Source organism: Erythranthe guttata, chromosome 14 (genome assembly GCF_056151865.1).
Source record: "Erythranthe guttata isolate IM_541 chromosome 14, IM_541, whole genome shotgun sequence".
In the NCBI taxonomy this organism is placed as follows: Eukaryota; Viridiplantae; Streptophyta; class Magnoliopsida; order Lamiales; family Phrymaceae; genus Erythranthe; species Erythranthe guttata.
The window spans coordinates 7,947,355-7,975,259 of record NC_142546.1 but is presented as its reverse complement, the minus strand read 5'-3'; the positions used below and the strand labels follow the sequence as shown (position 1 = coordinate 7,975,259).

Sequence of the window (27,905 nt, the reverse complement as noted above, 5' to 3'; positions counted from 1 at the left end):
TAATAAATTTCATTTCTGATAAATATAGTGAGTATATTATATATCCAGATGATCATATTGAATATATTTATTATTTTTTTAATTATTATTACAAGCTTATTTTGTGATTATAAAGCAAGTCAATTACCAAAAATGGGAAAAAAAAATCAAATTATCATACAATCAAATTCTTTCATATCATCTCTATAAATATAGAACACAATGACTGGCATTGACATGCATCTTACATTATTCAAAACAAAAACAATGGCTAATAAGATCTTAATCTTATTTTCGATTCTATGCCTCGTCATCGGTATTAGTTCATCTTCATCTTTTTTATTATTTTTTTAATTCAAAATTATTATAAGTTTAATTCGATTAAATTGAATTGAATTAATTTGGTGATACATATGCACAGGTTCTCAAGTTTATGCAGTGCCTTATGATTACTCATACACAAAAGAGGCAAGTCCCAATAATTAATAAAACCAATCTTTAATTTCCTATGCATGCATGGTTTTTTGTTTTCTTTTAATTTACTATTTTTAATTAATTTTTTTGTATTTATATATTTGTAGTGCTTAGCAAAACCGTTAAAGCCTCAATACGAGGGAGGAGTGATTGTGAATCCCGAACTAAACGAAGGATTGAAAGGATGGACAAAATTCGAAGATTCGACAGTGGAGCACAGAGAATCCGACGACGGCAATATGTACATTGTTGCTTCCGCAAGAAAACAACCATTCCATAGTTTCTCGCAGAAGTTTAACTTAGAAAAAGAAAAACTCTACACTTTCTCGGGTACGTACGTAGATATATATTTATATATATACATTATTCAATAAATTTACAAAATTCATGATGTATGTTTAATAATTTATTTATTTTATTTTTGCAAAAATTTATGTAGCTTGGTTGCAAGTAAGCCATGAAAAAGCTGATATAGCAGCAATTTTCAAGACAAATACAAGCAATGTATATGCTGGTTGGGTAATAGCCCAAAGCGGTTGTTGGTCAATGGTCAAAGGTGGTCTAGTCGTCAATGTTTCCGGCCCCGCCGAGCTCTATTTTGAGGTTTGATTTTTTTTTTTTAAATTTAGAATTTCTCGAAGAAAAAAAAAACCATTTACATTACATTCTACTCTTCATTTTCGAGAAAGTATATACTAGAGTCGATTTCTTACCGAAAGTGATACAAATTAGATTTATGATTATTGTTAGGAATATTACTAGGAATAAATCACATGCAATACCGTTAAGGGTGTTTCGTTAAACTTATAAGATGTTAAAAAGAATTTATAAGATGTTTAGAAGTTTATAAACTATTAGCTTTGTACGACAAAATAATTAAAGCTCGCCTTTATTTGCAGAGCAACAACACAAATGTTGATATTTGGGCAGACAGCATTTCATTGCAGCCATTTACTCAACAAGAGTGGAAATCCCACCAAGATCAAAGCATTGAGAAGGTGATATTAATTTCTAACAATTAATTTTATTATTTTTTTCACTAATTGTTTATTTCTTTAAATTTAAATTTATAAATATTTTTTTTTTCGATTTTGTATATGCAGTTCCGTAAATCAAAGGTGAAATTCCAGGCGGTGGATCAGCACGGCCAGCCCATACCAAACGCCACCGTTTCAATCAAACAAAATAACGCCAATTTCCCCTTCGGCTGCGCCATGAACCAAAACATCGTCCAAAACGGCGCGTACCAAAACTATTTCTTCTCCAGATTCAAATACACCGTATTCCAAAACGAACTCAAATGGTAATATAATTTAATAAGCAATTATTGAGATTAAGTAGTACCCCTGCATTATATCAAAATTGCTAAAAGAACCACCCCATATGATTTTATTAGCAAAACCCCCTTATGATTCAAATGTGTTAGTCTACAAGGTACTAGTTGCTGATTGTTTAAAAAAAAAAAAAAATCGGGAAAAATACAGTCAACCCTCAAGTTTGCACCAATTTCACATTTGGCTCCCTATGTTCACAGAAATACATTTGATCCCTCATGTTTCAAAAATTAAACATATTTAGTCATTTCCGTTAATTTATCGAAATCAAGTGCGTGTCCATCACCGCCTTGACTATCGGACTAATGGTAAATTGACGGAAATGACTTAAAGTGTTAAATTATTGAAACATGATGGATCAAATGTGTTTTATTGTGAACATGAATGACCTAATGTGAAATTAATACAAACTTGAGGGGTAAAAAGTGTAATTTTCCCCAAAAAAAACTATAGATATAACAATATCTATCTATAGATGCTACACCTGATTATTTATATCGAGTGGATTTGAACCGTAGAATTACACATAATCCCACACACACCCATGTGTGTGTGTGTTTTGTATGTAGTTATTTAATCAAATCTAATATTCAAATCCATCTGATGTAAATAACCAGGTGTAGTAGCTAACTTCCCGCACTAGTTGCTAAAAAAATCTATACATATAACACTATGTACCTTTACATCCCAGGTATTCGACCGAATACAACAGAGGCTCCGTCGACTACTCCGTTCCCGACGCGATGATTGCACTAGCGAAATCGCACGGAGTCACGATCCGCGGCCACAATGTATTATGGGATGATCCGAAATACCAGCCATATTGGGTGCCGGGACTTTCGGCGAACGACTTAGGTGCAGCCGCACAGAAGAGGCTGATCTCAGTGATGACCAAATACAAGGGGCGGTTCATTCACTGGGACGTAGTGAACGAGAATCTGCACTGGAACTTCTTCGAGAGTAGGCTCGGCCCGAACATTTCTACCGTTTATTACAAGTATGCTAACAAGATTGACGGGAGCAGGACGGTGCCGTTTCTGAACGAGTACAACACCATTGAGGAGAGCAGAGATGGTGTTGCGTCGCCGTCGAGGTATTTGCAGAAGATTGATGAGATGAGGCGGGACAGGTATGGTGGTCCTTTGGGTATTGGCGCGCAGGGGCATTTTACTAGTGCGAATCTGCCGTATACGAGATCCGCCATTGATATGCTTGCTTCCGCTAAACTGCCGCTTTGGGTGACTGAGTTGGACGTTACACGCGGGCCCAACCAGGTAAATTTGAAATCGTAAAGATTATTTTGTGGTTAATATTCGTTTGAAATGTTAATTCTTTCTAACGAATAACAAATAAATCGAAAAATGTACCAACACTTGTAGAAGTTAGGTGATTTGATTAATTTATATGTTTTGTTTTTTAGTATATGCTTTTTATTGGAATTTGTATGACCATATTTGTAGAAATATTGATGCGATTTTAGTAATTTAAATTTCACAACTAATTATTTTAATATAGTTCAATTTGTGCATTGGCGGAATTGCTAGTTGTATATAATAATAAAGCTATTTTCTAATAAATATGTCGTGTTATATTATTTGGGCAGGCAAATATTTTGAACCAGGTACTAAGGGAGATTCACTCGCATAACGCAGTACAAGGCATTATGTTGTGGACACCGTGGGACCCGCAGGGTTGTGACGATAGGTGTACAAATTGTTACGCCACGTGTTTAACGGACAATAATTTCAGAAACACAGATAACGGAAATGTCGTCGACAGTTTTAGAAACGAGTTGACTCATGCCGATGGTCTTCGTGGCACCACCGATTCTAATGGCTACTTCGAGGCTTCTCTTTTCCATGGTGAATACGAAGCTAAAATTATTAACGGAGACGCGGTTTCGAGTTCACAAGAAATTAACGTTGTACCGAACGAGGAAACGGTATTGAATGTTCTTCGTTTGACGGTCAACGTGTAATACTATTAGCCGGATTATATAGAAATTCGAAAGGAAAAAAATAAAAAAATAAGGACAAATAAAGAACATTGTATCCTCTCAAAATTAGTATCTTTGTGATTTGAGAAAAGTGTACTAAGCACAATTATATGAATTTAAATTTAAGTTTCTATTTCTTATTCTTCCTTTGAAAATTAAAATGGATTTTTCACATCAATAATCATAAAACAAGTTAATATAATATGATATTGTATGTCCAAAATATGACCAATGGAACTCTTTGAAGTTATATTACAAAATAGAGAAAATTCATTTTGTACCCTTGTACTGTGCGAAAGGTATCATTTACCCCCTGGTGTATAGAAAACATCAAATGTCTCCCTATTTTTTTATGATTAGTGGTCAGACTTTTGAACGGTGTTAAATTTGAGTGTGCAGTGACTCTTTATAGTTTTATTTATATGTTAGGGTTTCTTTTAGGTTTCAGGGTTTTAAGTTAATTTTTTTCGGGAAATATACAGTTTTTATTCCTCATGTTTACAACGATTTCATATTTGGTCCCCCATATTAACAAAAAACACATTTGGTCCCTCATGTTTCAATAGTTTGACATTTATGGTTATTTCCATACCGTAATTCCGTCAGTTATGTAGTGACGGGAACACGTTTGATTCCATTAGTTTTAACGGAAAATTGACGGAAATGACTAAAAATGTTGAATATTTGAAGCATGAGGGACCAAATGTATTTTTTGGGAACATGGGTGACTAAATGTGGAATTTGAGCAAACTTGAGGGGTGAAAACTGTATTTTTCCCATTTTTCTCTTTTGGGTTTTGCTATCATAATCTGCAAAGCTTCATTTTAATTGATTTCATTTTTCATTTTTTATACAAAAACTAAAGAGAAAAGTGCCGAGATCTGGGAGTTATTTGCACAGACCCCCTTGTGTAATCTCTAATGGCTAAAAAAACCCAATGTTAAAAAAAATAGTAATTAACCACCTATGTTGCATTTTATTTAGTTCACTGACCCCTTGTGGAAATAAATATTTTGACTAAAATGAAATGATTATACTACCCTCGTTGAAATACAACGTAAAACAAAATAAAAAACAAAAATAACCGGAAAAAAAAAAACCTAAAAAAGAAAAAGAAAAAACTAGGGACTGAATTGTATTTTTTTTCAAAAAATCTACCGCTGAAAATATACATTGCACCCACACATCTCCCCAACGAAGTCCACCGACGGGGACCACCACGAGAAAAACAAGCCCTGCATTTCCGACGAATCGCGATCTCCGGTAACTATTCTGATCCACAACGGTGTCATGGTGCTGCAAGTCCAGAGAATAAAGCTTGAATCTTAGCTCCAAACCGAACCGAATATTTCGGAGAAAATGTTGGAGTGGTGGGGCGAAGCGGAGGCTGAGGATATGGAGGGAGGTGAGGCCGTAGAGAGTGTTCGCCAGAAGGAGAGCGACGGTCAGCTATGTTCAGTGTATTTTTTTTTAAATTGCAAATCAGTCCCTGGCTTAAGGAAAAAAAAGGCTTTTCTGAAACTTCAAGGGACTGAATTAAAAAAAATGAAAACATTATTTGGTGCTTATTTTTGAAATTTGTAATGTAAAGGGTATTTGGGTTTTTTCATGTCCAAAAATCGAACCCTGGTCGCAAAGCTGGCAAGTGTATCACACGACCAGCTCGTAGGGGCCTTAATGTCGTTGACTATGTAACATGGGCGTATGTGCTAATTGTTTTAAATCCAAGAAAATATATGCCCCCATCGAAAACAGAGCTTTTCGAAATAAAAATCCACGAATAAAACTATTTTTTTATCATCTTCTCCGACGATGGCGGCAGTTAGGGCTTTGACGGTGGTGGCGATTAAAGCTTTGGCTGGAGTTTTGCTAGGCTTGCTAAAATTCTAGAATTTGCAAAAGAATCGTTTGGTGTGGAATTGGCAAGGAGGAGTTGGTGGTGGATGGGACGAGAAGAGCGAAGGAGGCGGGTGGTGGAAGGAAGGGGCGGCGCGTGAAGATGTGATTGCCGGAGGTGGTATTCTGAGTTTGGTGGTGGTGGTGGGGAAGACGTAATTGTCTCTCTTGTCTTTTCATTTTCCATAAAAAAAAAGTGTTTTATTTATTTATTTAAGAAATTGTAAAAATTGTAATTTGATCCAAAGTTTTGGATTAATTATATTTAAATCCAATTCAATTTTATGTTTGGAAAATTATAATTTAGTCCCCTAGTTAAGTTTCATTAGTTTAGTAAAATTACAATTTGGCCTCTATTATATATTAATTCTAATTTTATGTTATTAATTGAAGGGTAATATAATCACTTCCTTTTATTTAACATATTTATTTTCACTAGGGATAGTAAACTAAATAAAATGCAACATATGGGGTTAATTGTTAAATTGTTTTAGCTGGATTTTTTTAGCCATTACAGCTTACGCAGAGATGTTTGTGCAAATAACTCATATTATATATACAGATAAATCACATATTGAATACAAATAAACTTATTACATAATATTTAATCAAAATCCGAATTTTGATCACATTAACCATACAAAATACCATAATTTGTTCCCAATAAAACCTATATTTTAATTAAGTATAATTCAGAAAACACTCTATCACATTCCAATATGTGTGTGTGTGTGTGTATAATATTATTACAATCTTATTTTGTAAAGATAATGCAATTCAATGACCAAAAATGGGGAAAAAGAAAAAGAAAAATCAAATTATTATACAATCAAATTCTTTCATATCATCTATATAAATATAACTCAATGAATGGCAACATTATTGAAAACAAAAACAATGGCTAAGATCTTAAATTCTTGTTTCATCGTCTTTTCGATTCTATGCCTCGTCATCGGTACTAGTTCATCTTCATCTTTTTTTTTTTAGTTCCAAATAATAATATAACTTTAATTCGATAAATTGAATTGAATTAATTTGGTGATATATTTATATATATACAGGTTCTCAAGTTTATGCAGTGCCTTATGATTACTCATACACAAAAGAGGCAAGTCCCAATAATTATTAAAACCAATCTTTAATTTCCTATGCATGCATGGTTTTTTTAATTTACTATTTTCAATTAATTTTCTTTTATTTATATATTTTCAGTGTTTAGCAAAACCGTTAAAGCCTCAATACGAGGGAGGAGTGATTGTGAATCCCGAACTAAACGAAGGATTGAAAGGATGGACAAAATTCGGAGATTCAACGGTGGAGCACCGAGAATCCGACGATGGCAACAAGTACATTGTTGCCTCCGCAAGAAAACAACCGTTTCATAGTTTCTCGCAGAAGTTTAACTTAGAGAAAGAAAAACTCTACACTTTCTCCGGTACGTACGTACGTATTTATATATATATATACATTCAATAAATTTACAAAATTCATAATTTATTTATTTTATTTTTTGCAAAATTTATGTAGCATGGTTGCAAGTAAGCAATGAAGATGCATACATAGCAGCAATTTTCAAGACAAATACAAGCAATGTATATGCTGGTTGGGTCACGGCCCATAAGGGTTGTTGGTCAATGGTCAAAGGTGGACTAGTGGTCAATGTTTCTGGCCCTGCTGAACTCTATTTTGAGGTTTGATTTTTTTTGGGAAGATACCGATTTTGTCCTTCTAGTTTGAACCAATTTCGTACTTGGTCCCCTATATTTACAAAAAAAACACATTTAGTCCCTCATGTTTCAAAAATTCAATACTTTTAGTTTTTTCCGTCAATTTTTCGTTAGTACTAACGCAATCAAGTTTGTGTACATCACTGTCTTAACTGACGGACTAATGGTAAATTGGCTGAAATGACCAGAAGTGTTAAATTATTGAAACATGAGGGACCAAATGTGTTTTTTAGTAAACATAGGGGACCAAATGTGAAATTGGTGCAAATTTGAGGAATAAAAACATTATTTTTCCTTATTTTTTGTTATTTTTTTTAATGTTTTGAATTTCTAAAAAAACATGTAATACCAAAAATATATACTAGAGTCAATTTCTTACCAAGTTAGATTATGATTATTGTTATTAGTAGAAAAAAAAATCACATTCAATACCGAACTTTAATAGTTCAAGGGCAAATTACGGTGACTCTTTGAGGTATGCTCAAATTACGAAAAAACCATCATATTTGGGTAATTACAACCACCTCTCTATATATTGTCTTACACGTTTACCTTTACAGTGTAAAACTTACCTACTGAATGAGGGATTTTTTTGTAAGACGAATACATAGTTAAGGGGATGTTGTGATTATCCAAACATGAAAGACTTTTTCGTAATTTGAACTTACCAAGAAAGGGGGTGATCGTAATTTGCTATAGTTTCAATATTATATCCAATACAAATCAACTAACTAATAGAGAATTAATACAGTTTAAAATAATTAAACTCCTCCTTTGTTTGCAGAGCAACAACACAAACGTTGATATTTGGGCAGACAGCATTTCATTGCAGCCATTTACCAATGAAGAGTGGAAATCCCACCAAGATCAAAGCGTTGAGAAGGTGATATTCATTTCTAACAATTAATTTTATTACTGTTTTCACAATTCTTTATTTCTCTAAATTTAAATATATATAAATATTTTATTTTCTTTTTTCAATGTTGTATTTGCTTGCAGTTCCGCAAATCAAAGGTGAAATTTCAAGCGGTGGATTGTAACGATCCAAAATTGAAGGGAACAAAGAAACGTAAAAAGGGGTGTAGCACTTCTTTAAGTCAAATAGCATTTTATTTAAATAATAGGTTTAACACTTTTATAAGTTGTCGTAGAGGTAGTAGCACTTTATTTCTAGTAGCACTTTATGAATTAAAATGTATAAATGGGGAATCATCTTCCCCAATACAATCAGACGAGAAATGAAAATGTTTTGATGTTGGTTTTTCTTCTCTGTATCTTCATCTGAGTTCTTGTGGAGAAGGTTTCGGGTGGTTTTCAATCCCAATCGCCCCCGACCCGATCCGGTTTATCTTTCATTAAAAAGGTTCGTTTCATGGATCAGCACGGCCAACCCATACCAAACGCCACCGTTTCAATCAAACAGAACAACGCCAATTTCCCCTTCGGCACGGCCATCAACCAAAACATCCTCCAAAACGGCGCGTACCAAAACCTCTGTTACACAGATACGCCTAATATGAGAAGTGTCCACGTGTCGGACACGTTTCCGACACGAAACGCCCAAATATGCGTATAATACGCTTGGGGGCCGTGTCAGTAATTATGAAATAATTGGACACGCGTATCCAAAATTGATACACGTGTCAAAGAGGAAAAACTATTCTCAGCCTTTTTTGAAAAGCCCAAAAGTCAAAACCTATTTTACCTTTTTTATTATAGCTAGGCTGTACCCTAGCCGTAATTTCTTTCTTTCTTTCTTGAAAACTTGAAACAGTATTTGAATAAATATATAATGTGAATTTTAAATTGTAAAAATAAATATTTTAATAATTTACAAATAGACCCCTATGTTTTCAATATTTACACGTATCCCCCATGTTCCCGTGTCCTACTTTTTTTTATTAAGAGTTTCCCGGTGTCCGTATCCATGTGTCGCCGTGTCCCCGTTCCCGTATCTGTGTAACCTAGACCAAAACTGGTTCTTCTCCAGATTCAAATACACTGTTTTCGAAAACGAACTCAAATGGTAAATAAATTAATAGCTTACAGGGTACTAGTTGCTGATTGTTTTAAAAAAACAATTGGGGAAACTACAGTTTTCACCACTCAAGTTTGCACTAATTTCAAATTTGGTCGCCCATGTTCAAATAAAAAATACATTTGGTCCCTCATGTTTCAAAAATTAACATTTTTAGTCATTTTCGTTAATTTTTCCGTTAGTACTAACGGAATCAAGTGATAAATTATTGAAACACGAGGAACCAAATGTGTTTTTTATGAACATGAGGGACCAAATGTGAAATCATTACAAATTTGAGGGGTAAAAAGTGTAATTTTCCCCAAAAAATCTATAGATCTAACAATATGTATCTATAGACGTTGCACCTGATTATTTACACCGAGTGGATTAGAACCGTAGATCTACACATAATCACACACACCCGTGTGTATGTGTGTTCTGTGGGTAGTACTATCTAATCAAAATCTACGATTCAAAATCCACCCGGTGTAAATAACGAGGTGTAGTAGCACCATCTAACTTCGCGTACTGGTTGCTAAAAAAAAGCTATACATCACAGGGCGGAGACCGAATACAACAGAGGCGTCGTCGACTACTCCGTCCCCGACGCGCTGATCAATCTAGCGAAATCGCACGGAGTCACGATCCGCGGGCACAACGTCTTATGGGACTCCCCGAAATACCAGCCACGTTGGGTGCCGGGACTTTCGTCGAACGACTTGGCTGCAGCCGCGCAGAAGAGGCTGATCTCAGTGATGACCAAATACAAGGGGCGGTTCATTCATTGGGATGTAGTGAACGAGAATATGCACTGGAATTTCTTCGAGAGCAGGCTCGGCCCGAACATTTCCACCGTTTATTACAAGTATGCAAACAAGATTGACGGGAGCAGGACGACGCCGTTTCTGAACGAGTTCCACACCATTGAGGAGAGTAGCGATGGTGTTGCGTCGCCATCGAAGTATTTGCAGAAGATTGATGAGATGAGGCGGGGGAGGTATGCTGGGCCTTTGGGTATTGGGGTGCAGGGGCATTTTAATAATGTGAATTTGCCGTATACGAGATCCGCCATTGATATGCTTGCTTCTGCTAAATTGCCGCTTTGGGTGACGGAGCTCGATGTTAAAGCCGGGCCCAACCAGGTAAAATTCTTATTAAGCGTGTGTCCATGACCGCCTTATCTGACGAACTAACGGTAAACTGACGAAAATGATCAAAAGTTTTAAATTATTGAAACACGATAGACCAATTTTTGCAATTGGTTCTAATTTTCACCTGTAGTTATATATAATAATAAGGGCAAATTACGGTTACCCCTGAGTTATGGTCAAATTATGAAACCCCCCCTCGTATTTAGGTAATTACTGTCACCCCCTCAGCTATGTATTATCTTACGAAAATAACCCTCCAGAGATACATTTAGGGATGTTAAACCGGTAAAACCGAAGTGATATCTCAGTACGCCAACATTTCATACCGTTTACCGAACTGAAAATACGATTTGGTTCGGTAAATAACCGAATTATATAAATTTTATGTAAAAATATTAAAAAGGAGGGGTGGTTGTAATTATCCAAACAAGATGGGTTTTTTTGTAATTTGTCCAGACCTCAGGAGGTTGGTAGTAATTTTCCCTAATAGTAATTTATTTTCTAATAAATATGTTGTGTTATATTTGGGCAGGCAAATTATTTGAACCAGGTACTAAGGGAGATTCACTCACATTACGCAGTACAAGGCATTATGATGTGGACTGGGTGGAGCCCGCAGGGTTGTTTCGCCATGTGTTTAACGGACAATAATTTCAGAAACTTAGAAACCGGAAACGTCGTCGATAGTTTTATAAACGAGTTGACTCATGCCGATGGTCTACGTGGCACCACCGATTCTAATGGCTTCTTCGAGGCTTCTCTTTTCCATGGTGAATATGAAGCTAAACTTATTAACGGAGACGCGGTTTCGAGTCTTCAAAAAATTAACGTTGTACCGAACGAGGAAGCGGTACTGGACGTTCATCGTTTGACGGTCAACGTGTAAGATTATTAGTCGGAGATAGCAGTTCACAAAAAGGGGGGAAAAATAAAGAAAAAATAATAGTGACATATAAAGAATAGTGTACCCTTCACAAAATTATTCACTATATTTGAGATTTTGGCTACTTTAATAAATTTAAATTTAAGTTTCTAACTTTTCTTCTCTGGTTTTTTAGGGTAAATTACAACTACAACCGTGAGGTATGGTCAAATTACGAGAAAAAAAACCCTCATGTTTGGATATTTGCATCTACCTCCTCAACTATGAATCTTCTTACATTTCCACCCTCTAGTTTGTACTTGTTTTGTGTAAAAAATAATGCACAACAATCTGATATATACAAGCCAAAAAACACATCTTATGATCATCTGGCTTCAAAATGTGGAGCACGAATGGGATAAAACGGATCAAAAATTGAGAATATTCCATATAATCTAAAAGATTCCACTAAATTTGAAACCGCAAGGATGGACGTGTAAGAAGATTTATAGTTGATGGGTGGTTGTAATTACACAAACAGGAGAGGGGTTTCGTAATTTGACCATACCTTAGGCGGGTGGTTGTAATTTACCCTTTTTTATAATTTTTTTTATGAATTTAATCAGTCATGTTCTTTTACAAATTACAGTTGACCCGTTCGATTATTCTATTTTTGAAAAAAAAAACATATAGTTTAATATTTGTATCTTCAACAATCTCAACGTGTTCGTTATAATCGCCGTTTTTTAAAACGAACTCAAATGGTAATAATTACTTCATTCGTTCATTTATAAGTGTCATTTTTCCATCTTTGCACAAATATTAAGAATCTGAATAAATGTGGCTCGATTTTGGTAAAAACACAAAAGAAACTAAAATGACGTCGTTTTTTAACGAGTACACCACCATTGAGGATTTATCAATTGAGCCCCGGGCGTGGGCCCTGCTCGCCCTACCCCAGGGCCGGCCCTGCCGACAGTGCTTCGTCGCCGTCGAGGTATTTGGAGAGGATCGTCGAGATGAGTCAGCAGGGGTATAATGGTCCTTTTGGTATTGGGGTGCAAGGGCATTTCACTAATGCGAATCTGCCGTATACGAGATCCGCACTTGATATGTTTGCTTCTGCTAATTTGCCGATTTGGGTTACGGAGTAGGCTAAACTTTTAGTTGGTCAGACTAATTATTGTTGTTATGTATGTTCATGTATAATCCATTTTACTTACTTTATTTTATATTTTTAATTGGAGAAATCACAGTTTTCATCCCTCAAGTTTACACCGATTTCACATTTGGTCCACATGTTCACAAAACACACATTTGGTCCCTCATGTTTCAATAATTTAACACTTTTGGTCATTTTCGTCAATTTACCGTTACTCCGTCAGTGATGGACACATGCTTGATTCCGTTAATTCTAACGAAAAATTGACGGAACTCGGAAGTGACTAAAAGTGTTGAAGTTTTGAAATATGAGGGATCAAATGTGTTTTTTGTGAACATGGGGACCAATGAAATCGATGCAAATATGAGGGACCAAAACTGTATTTTTCCCCATGTTTAATTCCTACTAATTAATTTTGATATAATTTTCTTTTTTTATTGGATTCTCGATTATTTAAATATGTAGAATACAATTGTCCTCTATTTTCTTTGAAAAACTTGAAAAATACAAATTTAATTTTTTTAAAGGCCACTAGTTATACAATTCTCATACTACTCCATAGTTAATAAATAGATTTGTAGTTTCAGAAGATTTCGGAATCGGAACTGGAAGTTATATTTTCACTTACATAAAAGATTCGAGTGTCGTCGACAAGATTAGGTCGGATTGGACTCACGCGGCTGATTTGCCACAGATTCTAAGGGCTTCTTCGAAACTTCACTATTCCATGGTGAATATGAAGCCAACATTATTCATCATGGTGAACTTTTTTATTTGCAAAAAATTAATGTTGTTCCGGGGGAGGAAGCACAAGATCATGTGTATCGTTTTACGATCAACGTGTAATTTAGTTAGTCGAAGATTAATTAAATAAAAAAATAGCGACTTATAGAGAATAAATATTGTTCATGAATTGCAATAAAAGTTGTGAAGTGTTATTGATGTGTTGAATGTTTCATTGAATTAATATACTTCGTAAGAATTATATTATATAGGGTAAATTACAATTACCCTGGAGGTATGGTCAAATTACGAAAAAACCCCTTATGTTTAGACAATTACATCTACTCCTTCAACTATGAATCTTCTTACACCTCCACCCTTGTGGTGTCAAATTCCACATAATCATCTAGATTTTGTGGAATGTGCTCTAGGTTGTACTCGTTTTGTGCAAATATACAGTTTCTGATGCACTACAATTTGATATATACAATCCAAAAAACACATCTTATGATCATCTTGCTTCAAAATGTGGAGCTCGAATTGGATAAAACGGGTACAATCTTGAGAATATTCCATATAATCTAGAAGATTCCACTAAATTTGAAACCGCAAGGGTGGACATGTAAGAAGATTTATAGTTGAGGGGTTGGTTGTAATTACCCAAACAGAAGGGGGGTTTTCGTAATTTGACCATACCCTAGGGATGGTTGTAATTTACCCTATTATATATATGACTAGCAACTTTGGCCCTTTTTATAGTCTTTATTAAAAGTATATTGCATAAATAAATATTAGAATTTAGGTGAAATTTATGACTACAACCTCTTCAATAATAATAAAAGTAAATTTGATAATTAAACCTTATTAATTAATGATTAAATTACCTTTCTCAAATTCATGCTTCAGATTTTATTGCACTAGAAAATAATGGTCAAAGTAAAATTTAATATTTCTTATTATCACAATTTTGATAGCATCTGGTGCAATATTCATGAAATAACAGTAAATATTAAGTAACTCACTAATTACAAACCATGGGCAACCAAATTATTCTCGAAATTTCTTGACCGTTAATATATAATTAACTCGTTTCATTTAGAAAAATATTCAGATTGTATTGTCTATAGTTACTATATTTCCGATGAAGATGGATGAACTTCGATTCGAATTTTTATTCGAATGTGTTGACTTTCCATAATCAAGTTTTTTCTTACCAAGAAAAGTCAAAATGAAAATCAAATAAATAAATAGAAAAGAGATAAACATATAATTAAATTCTTAGCATCAACCTTAATCTCATTACTATTTATGTAACATATATAGATTTACATATTAAGATTTTAAGTGTATAAACCCTATATAAGATGGTACATTGAAGAAGGAAAAAATAAAAATCACAAAAAAATAAAAGTGTCGAAAAATGGCAAAGTTCGTAAATTACTTTTTGTTCGTGGTTACCATTCTCAATCTTGGCTTTGGTACTTATTCGATTTCGTCTTTGATATATTCCAATATTTGATCAGAATTTCTAATAAATTTTATGATTATTTACAGGTTTACAAGTCCATGCAGTGCCTTATGATCACTCATACACACACGAGGCAAGTACACGAAGAAAAAAAAAATAATTTATAATTAATAAAGTTAGAAATCATATTTCTTAAATCTTGTTTTAAGGATTTTGTTATGAACATTTCAGTGTTTGGCAAAGCCGATAAAACCCCAATACAATGGAGGAATAGTCGTCAATCCCGAACTAAACGAAGGATTGTACGGATGGACATCGGTTGGAGATGCAAATATAAAACATGGAAAATCATATGATGGGAATAAATATATTATTGCTTCAGAGAGAAAACAGTCGTTTCACAGTTTCTCGCAGAAATTTATTTTACAAAAGGAAAAACTATACACTTTTTCAGGTACGGTACTCGTATATCTTCATTCATCGCTTACTATATAGCAAAATAATTATGATGACGAAACAATATTGGACACAATAATTATATTGATCTGTCTTTTTTTTTTTTTTTTGGGTAAATTCAATGTAGCTTGGTTGCAAGTGAGCGATGGAAATGCCGATGTAGCAGCAGTTTTGAAGACGAAAACGGGTTATGAAATTGCTGGTTGGGTCACGGCTCGTAAGGGTTGTTGGTCCATGCTCAAGGGTGGTCTCGTCGTCAATACTTCCGGCCCCACAGAGCTCTATTTCGAGGTTCTTTTTCTTCTAATGATCCTCAAACTAAATATTTATTTTAATGTTTATTTATTATTCTTGCGACAACAATTGCTTAAAGTGCTGCAAGTCATGATCATATCAAAATTAACATTTTCAAGAAAAAAACTTCAAAAGTAAAAGAAAATTATCGAGTAGTTTTCATCTTAAATCTATACAACTCGATAAAGTTCACCGAGTAAAACACATAACAAATCTATAAAATACACAATGATAGGGGGGATTTCAGTTTTCATCCCTCAAGTTGCACTAGTTTCACATTTGGTCCACATGTTCATAAAAAACACATTTGGTCCCTAATGTTTAAAAATTTAACAATTTTTGTCATTTCCGTTACTTCGTCAGTTAAGTTAGTCACGGACACACGCTTGATTCCGTTAGTTCTAATGGAAAATTGACGGAAATGACTAAAAGTGTAGAATTTTTGAAACATAAGGGACCAATTTTTTTTTTTTTTTGTGAACATGGGGAAGAAATGTGAAATTAGTACAAACTTGAGAGAGTAAAAATGTATTTTTCCCCACAATGATACAATATCGATATGTAATAAATGTTGTAAATGTCGACTTTAACCTCATTCTTTCATTTGCAGAGCAACAACACAAAAGTTGATATTTGGGCAGACAGCATCTCACTGCAACCATTCACTCACCAAGAATGGAAATCCCACCAACAACAAAACATTGAGAAGGTGAATTCTTTTGCAAAATGAACAAAGAAAATTGAAATTAAATTTCACAAATCTATAATTCAATGTTATATAAATTTAAATGGGAAAATTGCAGTTTCCACCCCTCAAGTTTGCACTGATTTCACAATTGGTCCCTCATGTTTACAAATATTGAATTTTTGAAACACGGGACCAAATGTGAAAACAGTGCAAACTTGAGAGACGAAATTTGAAATTTGAATTTGTAACTCTGTCTGTATATGAGGCAGTTCCGGAAATCAAAGGTGAAATTCCAGGCGGTGGACAAACACGGCGAACCGATACAAAACGCCACCGTTTCAATCAAGCAGCGCCGCCCCAATTTCCCGGTCGGCTGCGCAATCAACCAAAACATCCTCCAAAACAGCGCCTACCAAAACTGGTTCACAACCAGATTCAAATACACCGTATTCGAAAACGAACTCAAATGGTACTCAAACGAGAGATCTCGTGGCTCGGAAGACTACTCCGCATCCGACGCCCTAGTCAAATTCGCCCAATCCCGCGGCGTCGCAGTCCGCGGCCACAACGTTTTCTGGGCTAACCCGGCCGACCAGCCGAATTGGGTGCCGGGACTTTCGTCGAACGACTTGTGGGCAGCTTCGAACAAGAGAATAAATTCAGTGATGGGGAGATACCGGGGGCAGCTTTTCCACTGGGATGTTATGAACGAGAATCTGCACTTCAATTTCTTCGAGACCAAGCTTGGGTGGAACGCTTCCACTACATTCTACGGGAAGGCGAATGCGATTGACGGGAAAACGACGCCGTTTTTGAACGAGTACAATACTATTGAAGAGAGCGGCGATGGGACTTCGTCGCCGTCCAAGTATTTGCAGAAGATTTCGGAGATGAGGAAGAATGGGTATAATGGTCCTTTGGGTATTGGTGCACAAGGGCATTTTACGAATGCGAATCTGCCATATTTGAGATCCGCCATTGATCAGCTTGCTTCTGCCAAATTGCCCATTTGGGTTACTGAATTGGATGTTAAATCCGGCCCCAATCAGGTAATATATGTTTTTTTTCAATTTAAAATCTACAAGTATTTTTTATTGGAAAAAATACAGATTTCATCCCTTAACTTTGCATTTGATTTCCACATTTAGTCCCTCGTGTTCACAAAAATCACATTTGGTTCATCATGTTTCAAAAATTCAACACTTTTAGTCTTTTCCGTCAATTTTTTGTTAGTACAAACGAAATCGAGCTTGTGCCCGTCATTACTGTAAGTGACGAACTAACGGTAAATTGACGGAAGGACCAAAAATGTTAAATTAGTGAAACATGAACCAAATGTGTTATTTTGTGAGCATGGGAACTAAATGTGAAATTAGTGCAAATTTAAGGGGTGAAAACTGTTATTTTCCCAATATTTATTTATTTGTGTTATTGTTTGGGGATACGTAGGGATGAAAATTGGAATGGATATTCCAAATTCTCCCACCCAATCCAAAAATTTCCGATTTTAGTAATTTCGAATTACGAAAATATTTTCAAACGCTATTGGAATTCTCGAGTTCTGCCGATTTCGATCCAAAAAATTTCTGAAATTACGGAACAAATTTTTTCACTCTGAAATATTTTGATTTCCGATTGTTTTTGAAACGGAATAGAATTAGTTTTTCACATACAAAAGAAATGATTTTTTTTCCTCAAGTGTCGATTTCCATCCAATCCGTCCGATTTCTACCACTGGGAATATCCCTAATATTTAAGGAGTTTCAATAATCATATTCTGAATTATTATAATTTAATTTATACTAATTTAATTCAAGTCTACAATCACTAACATTTTCTTTTGCGTTATTATTTTACGAATGACTTGATAATAAATTCGAGAGCCATGCCCCTTATTATATGTAATCGAAAAAGGTAGGTGTTTAAGGGTTAGAAAATCCGGTTTTCCAATTAACCTTAATATTTTTTCTTTCCATGAGTTTAATTCGAAAAAGATCAAACAGTCGAATCTCTAGCTAATCGGCTTAATCGTGACCGTTGATCTCCAACAACAATCACAAAAACCGTAGATTCGTAACTGTGTAAACCCCCATCCTTAACCATGTCTTATATACCCGGAATGGCAAAACAGTTAAAGTCAACAACCGTTGACCAGCTCTTTAATCTCGTCGGGCAAAATTTAACCATGGTTAGGGCAAGACATAATAGTAACAATGTGTGTTTGTTTGGACAGGCATCTTACTTGGAGAAGATACTATGGGAGATTCATTCACACTCGGCTGTACAAGGCATTATAATTTGGTCTGCATGGAGTCCTAATGGATGCTACGTTATGTGTTTGACCGATAATAATTTCCGAAACTTGGCGACCGGAAATATCGTCGACAAGGTTATGAATCAATGGACCCACGCAGCTGATTTGCCGGGCCCCACAGATTCCAACGGCATCTTCGAAACTTCACTATACCATGGTGAATACGAAGTCCAAATCAATCACCCTAATGGAGACGCCGTTTCTAATTTGCATGAAATTAATCTCCTACCAAACGGCGAAGCTCAAGATACTTATCGTATTACGATAAACGTGTAGATCAGTCGGAGTTAGAAAAAAAAATCGAGAATGTTTTAAATATCTACAGAATAATACAAAACTAGCAGAATATTTACAACTTTGACATTTATTTATGACATTAATTTCTTCTTTGCTCTTTTTCTTTTTTCTTTTTTGGCAACCAAAATACAATATATAATACATAATAAATGTATTCGAAAAATCGAAACAGTGTCAATTACATGGTTTTGTTCTTATTAGTCTTGAATCTTGAACACCACTTGCGCATGAGTTCGTCGAGATTAGCGTTCATTCTTGTACCGACGCCTCCCCAAACGAGCATGTGGCTAAAATCACCGAAGGATGAACCGGTCACCTCGTACACTTCCTCGAACCCAATTCTCTTGTAAAATCTCACAAGCTGCAGTTACATATATAAATATCAACACAAAACTAAATCATAACTAACTTTATTTCTTCATATTAAGATTGTACATAGTGCATATAGTATTATACTCAAATTGGACTCAACCCGAATTTAATTGGGTCTAACCCGATATTTAACGGGCTGATCAAGGGTCTATGAGATGCTACATGCAGTGAAATACACTGTAATTTTATATCAAAGATCTATACAAATAACTAACCACTAAACACACAGATACCTGAGTGTGTGCGTTATTATGTGTAGATCAATGGTGTAGAACCATCCGATGTATTTCATCAGATAGATACAACATCTACAAAACCCTGATCAAGGGACATATATATATATATATATTCAAATCAATGACTAATTGCCTTAATTTGATCCAAAATTCTCCGATCTCGTAACAACATTTTTCATTCCGGATTTCAGAAAATGCCGATTTTCCAATTTTTCAATTCTATCGGATCGGAATCGGAATGCATACGAGATTTCCTATATTCGATCCAATTAAAATATCCGAAAACTACACTTATAAGGCATAACATCAATTTCATTTGCATTTTATATTCCAGGGCAAATTACGGCCACCCCTAAGTTATCGTCAAATTACGAAAAACCCCTCATGTTTGGGTAATTACAGTCACCCCTTAACTATGTATTATCTTACGAAAATACCCCTCCACAGATAAATTTAGGGATGTTAAATCAGTAAAACCAAACCGTAATTTCGGTACGCCAACATTTCATTTCATACCGTTTATCGAACTGAATATACGATTTAGTTCGGTAAATAAGCAAATTACATAAATTTTATGCAAAAATATTTAAAAGGGGAAGTTGGTTGTAATTACCTAAACAATGGGGGTTTTCGTAATTTGGTCATACATCAGGCGGCCATAATTTGGCATATATTTTAAGTGAACCAAACGAGAAAAAGAAATCCACTGATTCCGATTCGAAAAACTCCGAACTCCAATTTTCTCCGAACGAAATTGAAATTAGTTTCTCGAAAAAATTTACAATACCTTATTATGATAAAGATCAGTGTCATTGATAGCAAGCAGCTCGGCTCGGCTGCAGCCGCGCTCATAGCCAAGCCTAATCGCTACAGCTCCAATAAACAACCCAATCCCAAATATAGATTTCTCCATCCCGATCGTCTCCCTCTGCAATTTCATCGAATCCAAATGCAGAATTCTGCCCCCAAACCAGGCCCGTATCACCCCCTCGGCCCGGCCCACTTCCCGCCGGGTCTGCAAGCTTGTGGCTGTGATCCTGAAAAACGGGCCGAGTGTTTGGATTTGGATGTCGAGATTCTGCGCTGTGGATGCTTCCATGATTTCTGACATTGTCGGCGCGGAAGTTTCGAGATTGTTTGATTTGTTGCCATGGGGTTTTGGTTTGTGTTTGGATTTGAGGTGATGGGGTTTTTGAGTGATTGGGAATTGTGATTGTGTTTTTGGGGATTTAATTAGGGTTTGTTCTTGAGGATTGAAGTATGATAGTGGAGGCTTCACTGCTCTGGCTAGCTCCATGGATAAGAATACTAAGAACAGGAAAAGTTATTATTATTTTTGTTTATCTTTTACTATTATTATTATTTATTGGGAAAAATACACTTTGAATTGATTTCATATTTGGCCCTCATGTTCACAAAAAACACATTTTGTCCATCATGTTTCAAAAAATTCAACACTTTTAGTCTATTTCGTCAATTTTCCGTTAAAAGTAACGGAACCAAGCGTGGGCCCATCACTACGATAACTGACGAACTAACGGTAAATTGAAAAAAATGACTAAAAGTGTTGATTTTTTGAAATATGAGGGACCAAGTGTGTTTTTTTTAAACATGAGGGATTAAATGTGAAATTATTGCAAACTTGAAGGATGAAAACAGTAAATTTCCCATTATTTATTATTAGGGTAAATTACGGACACCCACCCCCTGAGGTAATGTCAAATTATGAAAAATCCCCTCATGGTTGAGTAATTATTACAACCACCCCTCAAATATATATATATATATGAATCTTCTTATACGTCCACCCCTGCGGAGTCAAATTTAGTGGAATTTTCTAGATTATGTGGATATTCTTCAGTTTGTACCCGTTTTACCTTATTCAAACTCTACATTTTGAAAAAATATAATGATAAGTTGTGTCTCTTGGCTTGTAAACATCAGATTGTGGTACATCATAAATTGTTTTTTTGCACAAAACGAAACTAGAGAGCATTCAACGGAATGTAGACGATTTTGTTGAATTTGAAACCGTATGGATGAACGTGTAAGAAGATTCATAGTTGGAGGAGCTTGATGTAATTACCCAAACATGAGGATTTTTTTTCGTAATTTGACTTTACCTCATTGTAGCAGTAATTTACCTTTCTTGTTGTTACAATCTCAATAGCAGTTATTTTTTATATTATGTTGATCTACACACTCCACTGTGGGTATGTGTGTTTCCGTGTATATGTAAGTTCGGACGAAATCAAGGAATATTTCACATCAATCGAGCAACGTGTGATATCGACAATCCCATGATTAGTACATAATTTAAGTCTCTTATTTAACGAAAGACAAGAAAAAATAAAGACAAAGAGAAACAAATACTTATTTTCTTGAAATCGTCATTAATTAATTTTGGTAATAATATCAGGATAGCATCCTTTAAAAGATGCAATGAAATTTCAGTAATATTTTTAATATCTATATAAAACGTTCAAGCCATTTGCCAATTTTAATCTTAAATAATATTACAAATAAAAAAAATAATAACAAAAATTCAGAGTGTCATCAATGGCGAAGAAGCTCTTGTTAAATTCTTGTTTGGTCCTTAGTTTCATTATAAATCTCATATTTGGTACTAATTCGATTTCATCTCATTATTTCATAAACAAATTAAATTAATCAAGCTGAAAACTTATATAATTATTTATTTATTTTATTTATTCGTCTACAGAATTTCGAGTTAATGCAGTGCCTTACGATCACACGTTCACACACGAGGTAAGTCCGGGACGAAAGGCGAAATTAAATTTTGGTTTTTTTTTTTTTACTTTTATAGAGTTGTAACGATTTATTCTATGCTATATTCAGTGAATTTTACTCGATGTATAATTGTGTACGACGTTATTAATTAGAAACCTATTTAAAAAAAAATTGATTTTATGTTTTATATAGTGTTTGGCGAAGCCTCTCAAACCTCAATATAACGGAGGAATAGTTACGAATTCGGAGTTGAACGAAAAATTGATGGGATGGGCAAAATTCGGAAACGCAAATATAGCGCACGGAGAATCTAACGATGGCAACAAGTACATTATTGCTTCGAAAAGAAAGCAATCGTTCGATAGTTTCTCACAAAATTTTCTTCTCGAGAAAAATAAGTTATACACTTTCTCAGGTACTTATATTAATTTCATCGGTAATTTTAACCAATATTATTCGACGAAACTATATAGTTTGATCGAGGCAATTAATTAATTAATTAATTTTTAATTTGATATATATAGCTTGGTTACAAGTAAGCCATGGGAAAGCTGATATATCAGCAATTTTCAAGACGAGAAACGGCTATCGGAATGCTGGTTTGGTCGTGGCTCGAAAGGGTTGTTGGTTAATGCTCAAGGGTGGCTTAGTAGTCAACGTTTCCGGTCCGGCGAAACTCTATTTCGAGGTTTTTATTTTTCTTCTTTAATTATTATTATTATTATTATTATTATTATTATTATTATTATTATTATTATTAATTTTATTTTTTTCAATTAAGATATTTTACATTTTTTGGATACGGCAATTTTCCTTGTCCAGTTTATGGACAAAGAATCTTCAATGTATATCATGATATCATATTGTATGCATCTAACAAGTTATTTACGTACGATATTTCATTGGTATAAATAAATATATGGATGTGTACATTTAAAATTAAAAATATCCTTAAGGAAGGTCCAAAAAGTCATATTTATTAATTTTGTTTCAATAAATGCTAGAAAAAAATATTTAAGCAATAATTTTGTTTATATATTATAATAGATACTCAATAAATTAATAACCTCATCGTTTAAATAATGTTTTTTTCTAGTCCCATATTATTACTTCAACAATTTAATATTCGCTAAATTAATATAATTTTTTTAGTCTCGATTGTATTAATTTTTTTTACCCGATTGTACATTGATTTGCAGAGCGACAATACAAAAGTTGATATTTGGGCAGATAGCATCTCACTGCAACCATTCACTCACCAAGAATGGAAATCCCACCAAGATCACAACATTCACAAGGTATATGATTTTTCTTTAATTAATTTAAATTATCATAAATATTTAATTCAATATATATATTTTTATTTTTAAACTCTATTTGCAGTTCCGCAAATCAAGTGTCAAATTCCAGGCCGTAGATCAACACAACCAACCCATACCAAACGCCACCGTTTCACTCAAACAACGCCACCACAGCTTCCCTTTCGGCGTCGCCATTAACAAAAACATCATCGGAAACTCCGCATACCAAAACTGGTTCACATCCAGATTCAAATACACCGTATTCGAAAACGAACTCAAATGGTAATTAACGAAAAAAACCCAAATTATATGTGTTTGTATGTAGATGTACTATAAATTAATACAGTCGGGACCGATAAAATTCTATTAATTTAGAAAATATTAAATTATCGAGATAATAATTTAGTACGCTTTTTCCGAGTCCGGACCGTAAGAAATTATTATTTAAACAAGGTTATTAATTTATCAAGCCTCGATAAATTAATAACCTCACTTAAATAATAGTTTCTTCTGATCCCGATTCAGTAAAAATCTACTAAATTATTAGTTCGATAACTTAATATTTCGCTAAATTAATAGAATTTTGATAGTCCCGACTGTATTAATTTATAGAGGTTTAACTGTATGTATAATAACACGATTCGATTCATCGATTAGGTACGCAAACGAAGTCCAAAGAGGAGTGGAAGACTACTCAATTTCCGACGCCCTCGTCAAATTCGCGCAGTCGAACGGAGTCTCAATCCGCGGCCACAACGTGTTCTGGGACAACGAGAGCGACCAGCCTTCGTGGGTGCCGGGACTTTCGTCGAACGACTTGCGTGCAGCCGCGGAGCAGAGGATAAAATCCGTGATGAACAGATACAAGGGGCAGCTATTCCACTGGGACGTTGTGAACGAGAATCTCCATTGGAGCTTCTTCGAGAGCAAGCTTGGAGCGAACGCCTCCGCCGTATTCTACGAGATGGCGAGCGGGATCGACGGCGGGACGACGCCGTTTCTGAACGAGTACAACACCATCGAGCAGAGCAGCGGCGGCGATGCGGCGGCGCCGTCGTTGTATTTGGCGAAGATTGAGCAGATGAGGGAGGAGGGGTATAATGGTCATTTGGGCATTGGGCTTCAGGGCCATTTCTCTGATCCGAATCTGCCGTATGTTAGGGCTGCCATTGATCAGCTTGCTTCTGCAGATTTACCCATTTGGATTACTGAATTAGATGTTAAATCAGGGCCCAACCAGGTATGACTCTTATTTAAACAATTACAGTTTTCATCCGTCAAGTTTGCACTCATTGCACATTTGGTCCATCATAATTATGAAAAATACATTTGGTCCCTTGTGTTTCAATAATTTAATACTTTTGGTCATTTTCGTCAATTAACCGTTAGTCCATTAGTGAAGGCAGTGAAGGGTGCATGCTTGAATCCATTAGGATTAACGGAAAATTGACCGAAAGGAATAAAAATGTTGGATTTTAAAAACATGATGGACCAAATATATTTCTTGTAATCTTGAAGGACCAAATATGAAATTAGATCAAACTTGAGGGACGGAACGGAAACTGTATATTTCCCACTCTTTGTTTATCTAATTTATTTTATTTTCTTTACTCTACATATCATATATGTTTGTAAAATATCTTTTTACATTTCTAGTTGGGGTCGAAATAAGGAGAAAAAAAAATTGATTTGCCCCGATTCTGATCCGAAAAAATACAAATTTGGAGCACTATTTTTCATTCCGAAATTCGGATTCAATTTTTTCCCTTTTTTTTTTGGATTGGAATTGGAAGAAACACGTGGTTCTGATTTCTGATCCAACTTCAAAATTTCTGAAAATAATTCCGAGTATTCCATTTTTTTATTTCCGAAATTTACACTTATAATATCCATAATTCCATATTATTATATATTTTGTATATTATCTTATTAAGAGACTGAAAATTTGGAATATTCCAAATCCCGCCATTTCCGATCCAAAATTTTACTAATATTTTTATTAATAATTTGTGTGTTGTTTGGGCAGGCAACATACTTGGAACAAATTATAAGGGAGCTTCACTCGCATTGGGCAGTCGATGGAATAATAATTTGGAGCGCGTGGAGCCCACAAGGATGCTATAGGATGTGTTTGACAGACAATAATTTCAATAATTTAGAAACGGGCGATGTCGTCGACAAGATTATACACGAATGGGCTCATACTGCCGATTTGCCGGGAACCACAGACTCTAACGGTGTGTTTGGGGCTTCACTATTTCACGGGGAGTACGAAGTCAAAATAAGTCATCCAATGGGAGGCGAATATTCTAGTTTTCAAAAGATTAGTGTTTCGCCAAACGAGGGAGTACAAGATATGGCGATTCGGTTCGAGATCGACGTCTAGAAATGTTAATAATGTGCAAGGAAATTATTGAATATATTGTTAGTTATGTGACATGTAATAGTGTTGGGGGTAATGGATTCCTAATTTTTGCAAGTGCTAAAAAAAACGAATAATGTTTGTTTATCTCATTTTTTATTTTACCTTTTTTTCTAGAGTAAATTCCATTCCCCCCCCTACTTTGGCTCGGTATCACTTTACCCCTTTACCCCCTTCTACTCTCGATTGCATCGATTTACCCTATGTACTTGAAAAATTATCTCAATGTGGCCCTTCGTTGTTAGTTGTCAGACATTTGACCTTAAAACCGTTTGATCTAAGCTCAGAAATTACAAAAACGCCACATCTCCCAGTGTAAATAATTATTAAAAAAAAAAGAATAATTAAAATTCAAGACAACGAGAAAACATAGTACAAGGGTTTTTAATTATTTTTAATTTTTTTAATTAAAAAAAATTATGTAAACTGGGTGCGGTGGTTTTTTTGTAATTTTCAGATTTAGATTGAACGGTGTTAATGTCAAATGTCTAAAAACTAACGGCAATGGCCACATTGAGACAATTTTTCAAGTATAAGGGGGCAAATCGATGCAATCGAGAGTACAAGGGGTTAAAGTGATATCGAGCCAAAGTCCAAGGGGGTAAAGTGGAATTTACCCTTTTTTCTACGGTAAAAAAATATTTAAAAAAAAATTGAATTTCGAAAATGATGTGTTATAGTTTGGGGCATTCCGAGAATCGAACTCGGGACCTCTCGCACCCGAAGCGAGAATCATACCACTAGACCAAATGCCCTGTTGTTCCTTCAAGATCTGTATTAATTAATTCACTAAAGAGTTTAAATGCAGTTCAGTTATTTGTGCTGATAGAAACTGTTTATTGAGTATAATGGCTGGTACAAGAGTGGCACTAGGTTCGAATTTGTTTTGATTGGATTATTGGCAATGTCATGAATTCTATACATTCTTCCCTGAGTTATGTAATTCGCCGCTCTAGGATTTGTGAGTATCATGTAATTATAACTTTGTTGTTAGATGCATCTTCTGTGGCATACATATAAATAAAACAATGAATGGGGGCATTCCGAGAATCGAACTCGGGACCTCTCGCACCCAAAGCGAGAATCATACCACTAGACCAAATGCCCTGTTTGTAATAAAGTTTATTAAATCGGATTTTATTTCTCGGTCTTGGTTTTTCAATTGAAAAGAATTGTCGTAAATATCTTAAGCGTTTGTGAACTCAAGAAAATGAAAATTACATGCATGGTAAAGAATGTACAGTCTTCTATAGTCTATACTTAATTATGCTGCACATGTTGCAAGCAATAAACACTTGTTTTCTTGGGCTTGTCTCAGTAGAATAATCTTCTTCTGAAGAATTTCCACACGCATCCCTCGATTAATTATTGCTTAGTTCTTGAAACTTTTCGTAAATAAAATTAAAGTCTTATTTGCATGGCATCACTCTTTGGATTTTGGTAAAACATATGTTCTTTCATATGTTTTCTTGTAGGGAGCTCTACGATCAGTTCGTGCTAATCGCCGGAGCTGGTTTAACACGCTCTTTTGTAGCTTATTTTTTCGCCAAAGTTTGTTGTATTTTGTAAAATTTGACGTATAAAAGAGTGCATGTTGAACCATCAGTACAAAAAAGTAGATTGATTCTGTTAAGTTCGCCGTTTTTCTACAAATTAAGTGCACATATAGAAAACAAGTAGTAAACTGCACCCAATGCAATATCACTAAAATCGCTTGAATATTATAATTTAAGCAAATGCTCATAGATAGATGATCTTATTCATGAATCCATTCTTTGGATTTTTAATTAGCTAAGAATGTTAAGATACAACAATTAAATGAGCTGAAATCATGCTAAAAAACATTCCACGTAATCTAGAAGATTATGATGAATTTGACACTATAAGGGTGGACGTGTAAGAAGATTCATAGTTGAGAGGAGTGGTTGTAATTTTACCCAAACATTAGGGATTTTTTCGTAATTTAATCTTACCTCAGGGGG

At 34.8% G+C, this 27,905-nt stretch overlaps 5 protein-coding genes and 2 non-coding genes across 7 annotated transcripts; 4 read left to right on the top strand and 3 right to left on the bottom strand.

Moving 5' to 3' along the window:
* Positions 1-222: 222 nt before the first annotated feature.
* Positions 223-3,919, top strand: LOC105956045 (endo-1,4-beta-xylanase 5). Its single transcript, XM_088813606.1, has 8 exons — positions 223-295; positions 401-447; positions 561-783; positions 893-1,056; positions 1,353-1,451; positions 1,557-1,756; positions 2,479-3,061; positions 3,391-3,919. Exons 1-8 carry the CDS (start codon positions 247-249, stop codon positions 3,763-3,765), a joined length of 1,740 nt encoding a protein of 579 aa, XP_088669732.1. The 5' UTR covers positions 223-246; the 3' UTR covers positions 3,766-3,919.
* A 2,657-nt stretch (positions 3,920-6,576) lies between these two features.
* Positions 6,577-11,463, top strand: LOC105956047 (endo-1,4-beta-xylanase 5). The gene is made up of 10 exons (XM_088812660.1): positions 6,577-6,634; positions 6,741-6,787; positions 6,892-7,114; positions 7,207-7,370; positions 8,191-8,289; positions 8,406-8,435; positions 8,770-8,902; positions 9,375-9,432; positions 9,986-10,568; positions 11,110-11,463. Exons 1-10 carry the CDS (start codon positions 6,577-6,579, stop codon positions 11,461-11,463), a joined length of 1,749 nt encoding a protein of 582 aa, XP_088668786.1.
* Positions 11,464-15,029: 3,566 nt separating this feature from the next.
* Positions 15,030-18,908, top strand: LOC105965387 (endo-1,4-beta-xylanase 5). The gene is made up of 5 exons (XM_088813880.1): positions 15,030-15,246; positions 15,376-15,539; positions 16,153-16,251; positions 16,500-17,279; positions 18,464-18,908. Exons 2-5 carry the CDS (start codon positions 15,483-15,485, stop codon positions 18,818-18,820), a joined length of 1,293 nt encoding a protein of 430 aa, XP_088670006.1. The 5' UTR covers positions 15,030-15,246; positions 15,376-15,482; the 3' UTR covers positions 18,821-18,908.
* Positions 18,832-20,788, bottom strand: LOC105956079 (uncharacterized). Its single transcript, XM_012979899.2, has 2 exons — positions 20,237-20,788; positions 18,832-19,202 (listed from the first exon to the last, which is right to left on the bottom strand). The coding sequence occupies exons 1-2, from the start codon at positions 20,744-20,746 to the stop codon at positions 19,020-19,022; spliced, it is 693 nt and encodes a 230-aa protein (XP_012835353.2). The 5' UTR covers positions 20,747-20,788; the 3' UTR covers positions 18,832-19,019.
* A 1,220-nt stretch (positions 20,789-22,008) lies between these two features.
* Positions 22,009-26,065, top strand: LOC105956049 (endo-1,4-beta-xylanase 5). Its single transcript, XM_088812659.1, has 8 exons — positions 22,009-22,072; positions 22,172-22,218; positions 22,393-22,615; positions 22,725-22,888; positions 23,400-23,498; positions 23,584-23,783; positions 24,159-24,741; positions 25,528-26,065. Exons 1-8 carry the CDS (start codon positions 22,009-22,011, stop codon positions 25,885-25,887), a joined length of 1,740 nt encoding a protein of 579 aa, XP_088668785.1. The 3' UTR covers positions 25,888-26,065.
* A 541-nt stretch (positions 26,066-26,606) lies between these two features.
* On the bottom strand, positions 26,607-26,678 carry TRNAP-CGG (transfer RNA proline (anticodon CGG)). Its single transcript has one exon. It is a non-coding gene; the product is annotated as a tRNA-Pro (tRNA).
* Positions 26,679-26,958: 280 nt separating this feature from the next.
* Positions 26,959-27,030, bottom strand: TRNAP-UGG (transfer RNA proline (anticodon UGG)). The gene has a single exon. It is a non-coding gene; the product is annotated as a tRNA-Pro (tRNA).
* Positions 27,031-27,905: the final 875 nt, after the last annotated feature.

What these genes read in the sequence shown, in the direction of transcription:
- LOC105956045 (XM_088813606.1), top strand. Translation starts at nt 247, where the DNA reads ATGGCTAATAAGATCTTAATCTTATTTTCGATTCTATGCCTCGTCATC. An exon ending in AAAACTCTACACTTTCTCGG is followed by an intron (nt 784 to 892) that starts GTACGTACGTAG and finishes AAATTTATGTAG; the next exon opens with CTTGGTTGCAAGTAAGCCAT. An exon ending in AAGATCAAAGCATTGAGAAG is followed by an intron (nt 1,452 to 1,556) that starts GTGATATTAATT and finishes TTGTATATGCAG; the next exon opens with TTCCGTAAATCAAAGGTGAA.
- LOC105956049 (XM_088812659.1), top strand. Translation starts at nt 22,009, where the DNA reads ATGGCGAAGAAGCTCTTGTTAAATTCTTGTTTGGTCCTTAGTTTCATT. An exon ending in AAGATCACAACATTCACAAG is followed by an intron (nt 23,499 to 23,583) that starts GTATATGATTTT and finishes CTCTATTTGCAG; the next exon opens with TTCCGCAAATCAAGTGTCAA. An exon ending in TTCGAAAACGAACTCAAATG is followed by an intron (nt 23,784 to 24,158) that starts GTAATTAACGAA and finishes TTCATCGATTAG; the next exon opens with GTACGCAAACGAAGTCCAAA.
- LOC105965387 (XM_088813880.1), top strand. Translation starts at nt 15,483, where the DNA reads ATGCTCAAGGGTGGTCTCGTCGTCAATACTTCCGGCCCCACAGAGCTC. An exon ending in CCACAGAGCTCTATTTCGAG is followed by an intron (nt 15,540 to 16,152) that starts GTTCTTTTTCTT and finishes TTTCATTTGCAG; the next exon opens with AGCAACAACACAAAAGTTGA. An exon ending in AACAACAAAACATTGAGAAG is followed by an intron (nt 16,252 to 16,499) that starts GTGAATTCTTTT and finishes TATATGAGGCAG; the next exon opens with TTCCGGAAATCAAAGGTGAA.
- LOC105956047 (XM_088812660.1), top strand. Translation starts at nt 6,577, where the DNA reads ATGGCTAAGATCTTAAATTCTTGTTTCATCGTCTTTTCGATTCTATGC. An exon ending in AAGATCAAAGCGTTGAGAAG is followed by an intron (nt 8,290 to 8,405) that starts GTGATATTCATT and finishes ATTTGCTTGCAG; the next exon opens with TTCCGCAAATCAAAGGTGAA. An exon ending in CGGCGCGTACCAAAACCTCT is followed by an intron (nt 8,903 to 9,374) that starts GTTACACAGATA and finishes TGTGTAACCTAG; the next exon opens with ACCAAAACTGGTTCTTCTCC.
- LOC105956079 (XM_012979899.2), bottom strand. Translation starts at nt 20,746, where the DNA reads ATGGAGCTAGCCAGAGCAGTGAAGCCTCCACTATCATACTTCAATCCT. An exon ending in CTGATCTTTATCATAATAAG is followed by an intron (nt 19,203 to 20,236) that starts GTATTGTAAATT and finishes ATGTAACTGCAG; the next exon opens with CTTGTGAGATTTTACAAGAG.